Below are 11359 nucleotides of genomic sequence, written 5' to 3' on the forward strand. Positions count from 1 at the left end.
AGCCTTGCTTTCCCACAAGCTGGTGAACATCCACCTGCTGATGCGACGTACTAAATAAACTCATTTTGCTTCACTTGCACACACAGCTTCTGTTTTACCTATTGAGCTGTTTTTATCCCAACCCATGACTTGTTCTTGCTTTCGCCCTTCCAATTCTCTCCCCCATCCTGCAGAGGGGAGTGAGCGAGCAGCTGGGTGGGCGCTCAGCTGCCACCTGGGCTCAACCCACCACCAAAGATGACACACGTGACAGCCACTTCCCCAAATCCACACAGAGAAGCAAGCAGAGAGAGGCACGATTGGCGGGCACGGGAGGGGAAAACTGTCTTGCTTATACACACTGTGGATATTCCACACGATCACACTTTGCCCCCAACTCTATATACCTAAACTAGCGCTTACACCCTTAGTAACACCAGTGCAAAACCACAAGCGCTTCTGCAGGCACTATTTCTAAACAACAACAGTGTAATATTTCAGGCTTTGACAAAAGTGAGGAAATGGGGGACAACGCAGCGTTTTCAAGGATTTCTTTATTATGCAAGTTTACTATCATCTAAAAACACCAACATATTAAAGACCAAGATGGAAGCTTCAGCTCGGAAGCTTGTAAGAGTGCGTGTTTTCAAGCACTGACACAAAGACCTGGTCTATACTGCGAGGGACATATTTAAAAAACACTGCTCAGTATAAAAAAAAAGTTAATGTTTCCAAGGATAAATAAATAATTTACAGTGATATGCAACAAAAAAATTATGGAAATCCAACAGAGATTTGAGACAGACTGTTGTTTAGAATTTGCAGTCCTAGACAGTAAATTGAAAAGTCTCCCATCGTAAGACAGGCATTACGAAATCACGGTCAGAAATTACATTTTACTGCTGGGCTGTTCTGAGGGACTGCTGCTGTCTAAGGTCTTGGCGGAGCAGTCTCTGAGGACTTCCAAAGAACTCGTGATATCCAGACTTTCAGAAGAAGCGGGTCTACACCCTTCTGTAGAACTGATGATGTCCAGAGTTTTGGAAGAACGGGCGCTGTAGCCTTTCGCACTGGCATCTCTTATGACTATCTCCTGCGTGGAGGTAAACATTAACGGAACAAAGCCCTCGCTGTCCGCTGTGAGGACGATCCAAGATGAACCTGTGAAGACAGTAAACGTCTGTTTATAAGTTTTCCTGTAATTAGGTATGCTTAAGGTATAAAACACATTTCTTATAAAATTAAACGCTTCTGTATGTTTACAGTTTTTCTAGGAAAAAAAAAAAAGTCTGGGGAGATACAGGTTGTATAATCTCAAAAGTAAAGGACAGTTAACAACTATGCGAAGCAGCTTTCTGACCAATTTTGCCACTAGGGGACAAGACTATAATAAATGCACGCTTCAAATGCGGAGGAGGAATGAAATTCTGAACAGAGTTCATAAGCATCCAAACTTGTTTTTAATTAGATATTCATAAGCTACTTCGCAGTGCTTAAGCTGTGCAGATACTGTAGAAATTTATTAAGTTAAATTGTTTTTATGATACTAATTTGTCATTTAGAAACTGCTTCTATTATGTAATTTCAATAGAATTAATTCCAATAAATACAAGGAAGAAATACTGTGCTATACTGCAAAAACCCCATGTCTCTGGTCCATTTGCTATTTGGCTTCACATCATCATTAGCATTATTTTTACAATTTGAAATCGTTTACTGAATCCAAAACACCGACTTCTACCGATGCATACAAACCAGGAAATTTTCCTACTTGTATCCGTTAAGTCGATGAAGAAATAAAACAGAGCTCGTGCGGGGTGAGGGAATTCAGAGAAACATTTCCAACTGTTTGTTTACATTTTACATTATGTAACTTCATGTCACAAGTAAGGTCACAAGAAGATTGTCGCTTAAAAGCACGCAACCCTTTAATCTTTTGGCTTAACCTCTCATTTGGACCAAACTTTAAAATCAACGTGACTCAGGAATTTGAAAATACCATTCCTACTTTGCCCACTTATCTAGTAATATTTGTAAAATTAATAAAGAAACCTACTGTAACGCTGCTTCCAAAATTCATCTAGTAAGGCTAGTCATATGCATGATGATTACTCATTCCTGGGCAACCAATTCTGTTAAGTTTACATTTTTAAGCTAAAAATGAGAAGTCGAAATTAACGCAGGTAATGGGGACATGTTTCCTGCCAGAAAGAGTTGTTCAAGTCTTACAGCTCAAAATAAAATTCTAGTCTGAAAAATTAAGAGATCGGTACCTACAAAACTGCCTACTGTTATCACAGGGTATATCACACGTGTCTGGGTTGTGCCACAGCATTATTAGAATAGTCACTGTGTTTCAATGCAGGTAACTGATCCTGCAACAGGGAAACTACTAAACTAACCTAAGATAGCGGCAAGAACCTTTTCAAGATTCAATTGCTAGTGAATTACCTGACTAGTTTTATCTAGGTATTGGAATACTAAATGTATTCCAACAACCACTTGAAGAAAAATAAAACTTGCACAATGGCAAGACCAGCAGCCTTAAGGCTTTGGGATAGTTGCTCACTAATCTGCAAGGAGGCAGAGAGCAGACACAGTAGGCAAGTAGCTGGAATATAGTACAGAGAACATCTGTAGTCGTGAGAGATCATACCCCAAAAGTATGTTTCCTACCTCTGCCAGAAGTAAGACGCTTAGAATTGACACGTACGCAGGCACACAGGATGTGCACAGGATGAACAGATGGCAGCAGAGAAGACCACAGCAATAAGAAAGGTAGTTTTCTTCACAGCAAAACTGGAAGTGACATGCACTGCTAAAGTGCGTTTGTAAATGCAAAAATCTGTCAATTTTAATTTACAGAGCTACTTTTGTGTGTACAAAAAACTATGGGATTTCTTAAAGGAGACCAGATGCTGGAACTACAGATTAAAATACAGAAAACTGCATTCCAAAACCACCAATCAACTCTAACCTCCTCATTACTCAGACTCCTCTATTTAGAAAAGCTGAAAACATAAATAAAATACTGGGTGACAGTAATTTTCCTGTACAGCTAGCTACTTGGTAAGGGGGTACCAATACACAAAAGTTTGCTCATTTATTTTAATAGTGTAAAGGTTCTTCTCAGTAAAAGCCCAAAGAAGAATCTTTATGTTATAGAAGAAATGAGCAAACCTTTATTAATAATCTTTCATTATTTATTCCTTAGGTTTTTTCCAGATGGGATTATGCATATTGCTTCTGCTCGCTGAAAATGTCGCATGTGTTTGAAGTGTTTGTATTCTTGGATAATTACAACATACCATGTTGCATTTCTACAAGAGAAAGACTGAATATCTGCTGGACTATATTTAGACGGAGTTTACCACCACAAAGAATAACAGCTCGTCTTTCATCTGAATCACTTCTGGAAAGCTGCTTCTGTAAATTCAAGAAAGAATCGTGAGATACCATGATGTATATTTCAGCAGAGATGTCAAAATGGCATTAACCAAAACAGGATCACAGACATGCCTTCAGCTACACCATTTACAGAAAGCCAGATGCCACATACATTCATTCAGACCCATTTGCAAGATTTATAAAGTCTCAGCTCTCAAGGAGATGACCTGTGAGTGATAGCAACTGTGCTAATTCAGCATGTGTCAGAACGAGAGGAAAGCACACGCTACTGCTGAAGAAACCATGAGCTTCGTCCACAGCACAACCCTGACTCTCATCCTACCACCTGTGAGGGACATTTTCCTGGGGAGTCTGTAAAGCTGCGGGTTTTCCATCCTCCCCCGTCCTGATCCACAACTTAAGAAGAGGCGAGAACTCCCGCTCGTGAATGTTTGGGGCGAGGAACGGACTAACAAATCAGACGGGCTTGTTTGTCTCACCTCTGACCATCGCTGCCCCAAGCCTTAAAATCCAAAAAGCATCTTCAAAAAATATCCCCCATGGGGCAGAGTGAAGCATTTTTAAAATCTGCAAAAGATCAGCCGTTACCAAAACTGCAAACTCTGTCTTTGCCTAGGATAAAATTCACACAACCGTGTCACTTCCCAGGGAAGCCTTGATAACATCTGGGTCATGACAAAAACACGATAAAGTAAACTCTGACTCCTTCTCCACGCTGAGGACGGACCCATCCATCCGCAAGGATGGTCAAGGGGAGGTTGGAGATGCACACCTGTTCTCTGCCCCCTGCACTGATAAACTCTGCCCTCTCAAAGGCGCTGCTTGTTTGGGACATTTTGGGTTTCCTCAACATTTTGTAAAATACCGCTAATAACTCGGGCAGTAGAGAAACAATCAAGGCTCAGCACACAAGGTGAGGATCCCTGTTCGCCTGTTAACAATTTCTGAATCAAATACACTCTGACTCAAGTTAAAACACAGTATTTTCTGCCAGACTTTCCAATGTCACTTGTAATTCAAAAGTCAAATGCTTTTCTTGCATGAAATCATCAGTGATCAAAATATGGAGGTAAAATTGTAGCATTACTTTAATTTGCGAAGCACCCCCACGCAAGTGGAGCTAATCCAGCTCTTGGAACACCAAGACAAGCTGACACGTAACTCAGTTTCAAACTATATGTAAAAAGAGCTGAATATAAAAACACAACAAGAATTTGTGCTACCTCAAATTAAAGTAGGCTTCTAAACAAACACCTCAGATAAACGACACACCAGCCTTGCTGAGGGAAACCTTCACTTTTCAGAGTAATGCCCCATATATATTTGAGAGAGCTAGAAAAATTAGAGTTATTACAATTATTAAATGTTTACAATGGAAAACAGTGAAGAGAGTGAGGGAATATGATCTAGGACCCAAGAGTGTTACAAAATGCTACAAAAGTTGAGAACAATAGTTTTTTGCAATAATAAAGCTGAAAAATAAGAGCTTATTGAAAGGAAAACAGCAGTTCAAATGACTCTGAATACTGACTATGGTTCATTAAGCTGAATTCTAGAAGTGACCTAGTAGATTTGTGCCACGTTTTGATAATCGGGTAACTTACGCTTTCTGGCATGAGATTTGGAAGTGCCTTCTTTCAGCCAAGGCAAGCGTCTTTCACATGAAATTTGATTTTAAATCCATTTTTAAGCTATGTTAATGGAATTATCTGTTTTGTCCCAAAGGGTCTGTCTCCTTCTCAGACGGTACTCTCAATACCAATTAGCAACATTTCAGTTTCAGAGCCAAAGCATTTTTTTTTGTTGTTGTTTCAGTCTCCATTATTTCAGTTGTCCTCACAGGAGGACGGGAGATTGATACCGATGCCCACACATGGAAATTTTCACTTGTCTAAATTTCTAAACAGAAAGCTTCAGAAGTTGCCTAAGAAAAACATTACCTCCCTAGAACTTCATACAAGTCTTGAATTCTGCAACTGAACTGTCACGCGTGGGTTCTCTGGAGTCCCAGCAGCCTCTGTGCAGAAGGAGAAGGTACGCCTGCCCGGGTCAGAGCCAACGAGCTCAGCCCAGCGCGAGGCGGGGACAGGGAGCTGCGCATTCCCGAATCTTACATCGCTTTAAAAACACTGAACGCCTGCAGTGTAATGGGACTTGCAACATCAGTCCCACCTACAGGAACAGGATGGTAATCTAATCCTATTGACCATTACATGATAATGGTCTTTTTTTTTTTTTTCCCAGAAATGCTCTGGTTTTACCACCGGTACAGGTAACTGTGCAAGAATGAAAGCACTACTACAGCATCCATCTGAAACGGCAACCATTTCAGCTAAGTTACTTTAAGTTTAGTTTAAAAAGTTATCTGAAATATTTCCCTCATTCTATCTCCCATCAGAGAAAAATACAAATATGTAGCTTTAAAGGAACTGTAAATAGGGACTGAGATGCAATTACAGGAATAGTAGGGAAGAAGGACAACAAAAACAAGCCAGGGTTACGTAAAGCCTAAATAAGTCTAAATAAGACTCCTATCGGATTCACCTGCATGCAGCGAGATCATTCACATGTAGCGAATCTGCACATACTAATCATTCAGAGGATGTCATCCTTCCTGTGCATAATCTGACAAAAGTTCGTGTTTTAAATCCGTACAAAGAACATACATCCATAAACAGATTTTATCATTAAGGCTTCCAATATTAAAATTACCTGGCAGGTGATGTTAATAAAAGAGGGTTCCTGAGAAGATGGGTACACTGGAAGATTTCTCTTCCCGGATTTTAGCAGCTCAGTCAATTCACAGAGATGATGCTGTAATTCTGTGAAGTTACCAGACAGTTTTTCTACATTTTTCAAAAAGTAATTTGCCTCCTTTTCACTTAATAGGTTATTCTTGTAAGAATTTGGTATTTTGTAAGCTGCATCTGCCTGCCTTTTTGGAGATGTTGGCTTGTTAGAAAACGCCAGTGATGTGGCAGACAGTGGCGCAGTCCGATTAACTGGTTCGGCACTGAGAGACTCAACAGCTGGAGGAAAATTCACGGAAATCTTTTTATCTTTGAGGTCACTCGTGTTCAACAACAAGCCTTGTTCATAAATGGGACTCTTAATTTCTTCAATGAGTTTCCTTCTGCTGGTAGGGGACTGAATGGCAGCACGATCTGGTATCAAGAGTCCACGGCTGAGAGGGTGAACCTCTGTAGAGAGATCATGAGGTACGTTTGAAAGGTTCAAATTGGAGGTCCCATTAACTGGTGCAGATGTGGAGGGACCCATTTCAAATATCAGTTCCTTAATCATCAATCGGATCATATATTTGTCTGATCTTGAAGAGGGAAGAAATGCAGGGTCAGTGAATTTTTGTCTTCCAACCAGTATCAGTAACAATTTATTGGTCAAGAAGCACAAACCCTTTGGTTTCTCATTTTTCTCTAGCTGAATTTGTTGAATATTGGGTAAATTGGATGAAGTCAGTGAATAGACTAAAATAACGTTACAAGTATTGGAGGCAACCGATACAGTTTGAGTTTTGGGGTCAAAAGCCATTATATCAGGAACCAGAATGCCTGGGATGCTAACTTTTTTGGTAGAGGTAACCTTTCTTTCGAAAGTCACCAAGATTAGATGCGAAGAATCTTGGCCACTTCCCGTTAGGTAGTCCTTGGGCCTCAGATGAAGAAGAGGACTAGATTCAGCACCCTGCCTGCTAGAAAATATGTGAGTTAGATCCACAGGAGATGTAACAACAGAGAAGGGCTTCTCAGAGTCCAGTGATTTTTTCCCCCCATCCATGGAATACTCCTCCTCACCGCATAAGCTGGACTGCGAGGGGAAGGACTCTGTTTCAATGCTCGCTGGAACTTCAAATGCAACGCCAGCATTTAAGCCACAGATCTTGTCTAGAGGAAGCTCGGTGGCAACAGCAACTTGGAAATTCAGAGTAGCGTCCACAGCACAGATGTAGCCTCCCACATCAAAGATTGGGCAAAAAGAACAAGGATTCAGTGTTTTCTGAGCATCATCCCAAATGTAAGAATGAAGGGCACTGCCTACTCCCACTACTAAGCGATTGCCTTCCTTCGTCCAACAAGCGCAGTGGATGAGACCGCTGCCTTTAATATCTGCTTTAATTCTTGAGTTGTTGAGATGAACAGAGTGTAAGACGGAGGCATCCCGTGTAGTGAGCACAGCCAAGATCTCCTTCCTCGGATGCCACACACAGCCTTGGGGGAGCACTGGAAACGGCTCGCTGATGTCGCATATCTGAGAAACTAAGAGCTTATTTCTTTCTGTAACATTAAAACAGAGCTGCCAAATGGTGATATGCTTTTTATGTTGAACAGCGAGCAGAGCTGGGGCATCAGGGGGACACGGGCCCCAGTAGAGTCCATGGACATGTTCAAACTGACCAACAACACTCGAGTCACCAAATTTTGGTTCTCCATTATGAAGGTGTAAAGAAGTTAGTATCACCTGCTTCCCATCTGTCCAGGCAATACCATGCACAGGGTGAATTGCTTGGTATAAGGCATTAAGGCCAGTTCTCAGAAGCTTCGCCTTTCCTAGCTCCATGCTTTGCAATGTGAGACATCTAAACAAGTTAGAATGAAAAGAAAAAAAAAAATTATTGTAGAGGATAGAGGACAATACCTGTACAATTACTTAGCTTATGACCCTGCCAATGCTGGACTCTTCCTTCCAGTGAAGTGAATATACACATAATGTTCATCTATGCTTAATCGCCAGTGCTAGAATTCTTTGTTTATGATGTTTCCACAGTGAAATGCAATTTTAAGAGAAAGAAACTTTGCTGTTTACGTAGGCTTAGTTTGCTGCATTTTCATCACAAGACCAGTCCTTTCATTCTAATCGGCAGGTTGCTGCTTCTCAGAATATTTTCGAATTAGTTCAGTATTAAAAATTTTCAAAATACCGCCTCTGACTCTCAGCTTCGTAGACCATTTGTGATCAGATAAAGTAATCCCTTACAAGTATAACCAAGCATTAATGTATTATCTATAAATCTGATCCTGTATTAAGTGGGTGAGAACAAGGCATTTGTATGGTTATTCCAGAAAGCCCTGTAAAGCAAATGCGATTTTGAAGAAAGTTAGGATCAATGCAGATTTTTCTGAGGAAATGAATAAGAATTTAAAAGAACTTAGAACACAGGAGGGGGACAGACCTGTCTACCTCAGGCATGAGCCACACTACAGAATCATAGAATAGTTTGGGTCGGAAGGGACCTCTAAAGGTCATCTAGTCCAACCTCCCTGCCGTGGGCAGGGAATCTGCAACTAGAGCAGGTTGCTCAGAGCCCTGTCCAGCCTGACCTGGAATGTTTCCAGGGATGGGGCATCCACCACCTCTCTGGGCAACCTGTGCCAGTGTTTCACCACCCTCAGCGTAAAAAATTCCTTCCTTAGGTCTACTCTGAATCTACCCCCCTTTAGTTTAAACCCCTTGTCCTGTCACAACAGGCCCCGCTAAAAAGTTTGTCCCCATCTTTTTTAGAAGCCCCCTTTAAGTACTGATAAGGCTGCAAGAAGGCTCCCCAAAGCCTTCTCCTCTCTAGGCTGAACAACCCCAACTCTCTCAGCCTTTCTTCAGAGGAGAGGTGTTCCATCCCCCTGATCATTTTCGTGGCCCTCCTCTGGACCCGCTCTAACAGGTCCATGTCATTCTTGTGCTGGCCACCCCAGAGCTGGACGCAGTACTTCGACCTGCTGGCCACGCTGCTTTGGATGCAGCCCAGGATACAGGATTGGCCTTCTGGGCTGCGAGCGCACATTGCTGGCTCATGTCCAGCTTTTCATCCACCAGTACCACTACCCTATGATACTATACCTATCATGCTATACTATGATAGCATATGAATGACTCTCAATCTTGAACATCCTCTAATGCAGTGATTCTTTTTTTCTTTTCCTAAGTGATTCAGCACCTTTTTGTCAAAGTTTGCAAACCACCCTGTAGCTCACTACTGTTTGCTGGGTAGAAGGGATGAAAGCAGTAGGCAGCTGACTATGCCTGCAGACTGGTATTTCAACATACCTGAATATTCATACAAAAATACACATACATTTTTAAATGCGCCTTTTTTTTTTTTTAAATATCTGCAGTAATTCTGGGGACATTTTTATCATTTGGATATTACTTTAGGAGTACTTACATTCATTGTGTCCTGCAAAGTAGAAATTACTGTTTTATAGGTAGGAAATAAAACCACAGAAAACCTTCATTCCACTATTTTTGAAAAATGGGTTACATGATTTGCCTGATGCCTCAAAAGAAGCCTCTTCTGTTCTCTCTACATAGCAGAACAGCTTCAAAAAGGAGAATGGGAAAGTGCCAGCAATCATCATTCTCCGTGATCTGTAACCAGGTGTCTGGGACATCCAGAAGCCATATGCCAGGCACCAAAACTTCAGAAGGGTTCAGGATTTTACACATATTTCTCATTTTTGAGCTGTGAGCAATCCCTACTCTGTGCACAGAAGCCAATTCAAAGGAATTGATGGTTTCCTCACTTAAGATTCTGTGTAGGATTTGGCTCAGCTGCAAAGCTATGGCACAGAATGAGTTGCAGCTTTAGTAGGAAACATGCAAAACAAGAAGAAAGTGTTTGAGAAAGTCAAACTGTTGAACTGGAATGGTTTATCACAACGTGCAGGGCCTGGCACTACTCGATATTTTAATTAACCATTTGTGGATGACCCCAAACTTGGAGGAAGGAGATTGGAAGAGTGGATTTTGGAGACTAAAATTGGATTTAAAAAGTTATGTTATGATGATCAAGATAATTTCTTCTCAAATTAGTAACAAGTGCAAAATAATATACTTAGTAAAGAAAAAAAAACCCCACACATGGTACCTCTTCAGGAATAATTCCCTGGTAGCAGTACAGCAAAAAGGCATCTGGCTTACAGTGGATCACAAACTGAATATTTCAGTAACGTGAGAATGTTGCCAAATAAGACAGTATCAGTCTGGAATGTTTTTAAGAGGGATGCCATACACAACGGAGGTAATTACCCCACTTCCTCAGAGCTAACAGTATCTCCAGTGGAGTACTGTGCCTAGTTCTGAGTTTAACAGTCCAAGGATGATGGAAATGCTTAACAGAGCTCAGGGACCAGAGAAACATGAGAAGTGGGTTCACTCAGTTTGGAGAAGTTTGCGAGCGGAAGCTTACAAACATGAAGCAGCCTGCTGACAGGAGAACACAGATCCATTGTTCTCCAGGCCTACTCTGGCTAGCGCGAGATAATAATCAGCTTAGTTTCAACAAAAGAGATTTAGGTCAGCTATTAAGGAAAAATTCTAACTATAAGTATAGCTAAGCATTGAAGCAGGTTACCTTGGAGAGCGGGAGAAGGCACTCCATGAATTTCATAATCTGTAAGGGCCAATTAAGTAAATGTCTGTCAGGGATAAGTTTAAGTACACTGGGTCCTGCCTCACGGTAAGAGAGCACTCGAGATACTTCCAGTCAACTTCTCCACCATCTACCTGGTTCTCCTCTAAACTCCAGTATAACCAACCTCAATCTTGTTCAGCAACCGCCACTTGCAGGAAAATCAGAACATTAGTTGTTTGCTCTTTAGTGCTCTGAATCACACGCACGCTGCTAGGCAATACTTACTAACGGAAGGGAGATGATAACGTGCCTCATAAGATATACTAAGATACTAAGCCTCCTGGGCCATCTGGATAGTTTCCTGTGGTACGAGAGACGTTTTACACTAATCCCGGCGGACCTGGAAAAGCAAAAGCAGCAAGACACCCGCTGGCCGTCGCGCTCCAGCCGCCTCATGCCCAAACCCCCATCACTCGGCCCACCACCGCTTCCACCTGCGCGGGCCGCGGCGCTCGGGGCGTCGAGGCGTGCCGCCACCGGCGAGGCTCCCGCCAACCGCCTCCTTACCGGCAGGCGGGCCCCTCTTCCGCGGTGCCCGGGCTCCACCCC

The 11359-nt window shown here is 42.0% G+C and overlaps 1 protein-coding gene across 1 annotated transcript; it reads right to left on the bottom strand.

Annotated features, from left to right (window-relative positions):
- Window positions 1-517: 517 nt before the first annotated feature.
- LOC103913187 (WD repeat-containing protein C2orf44 homolog) lies at window positions 518-11110 on the bottom strand. The gene is made up of 4 exons (XM_009319654.1): window positions 11036-11110; window positions 6100-7981; window positions 3288-3405; window positions 518-1140 (listed from the first exon to the last, which is right to left on the bottom strand). The coding sequence occupies exons 2-4, from the start codon at window positions 7960-7962 to the stop codon at window positions 869-871; spliced, it is 2253 nt and encodes a 750-aa protein (XP_009317929.1). The 5' UTR covers window positions 7963-7981; window positions 11036-11110; the 3' UTR covers window positions 518-868.
- Between the last annotated feature and the right edge of the window lie 249 nt (window positions 11111-11359).

The sequence above is a fragment of the Pygoscelis adeliae genome, unplaced genomic scaffold (genome assembly GCF_000699105.1).
Source record: "Pygoscelis adeliae isolate BGI_AS28 unplaced genomic scaffold, ASM69910v1 Scaffold121, whole genome shotgun sequence".
NCBI lineage: Eukaryota > Metazoa > Chordata > Aves > Sphenisciformes > Spheniscidae > Pygoscelis > Pygoscelis adeliae.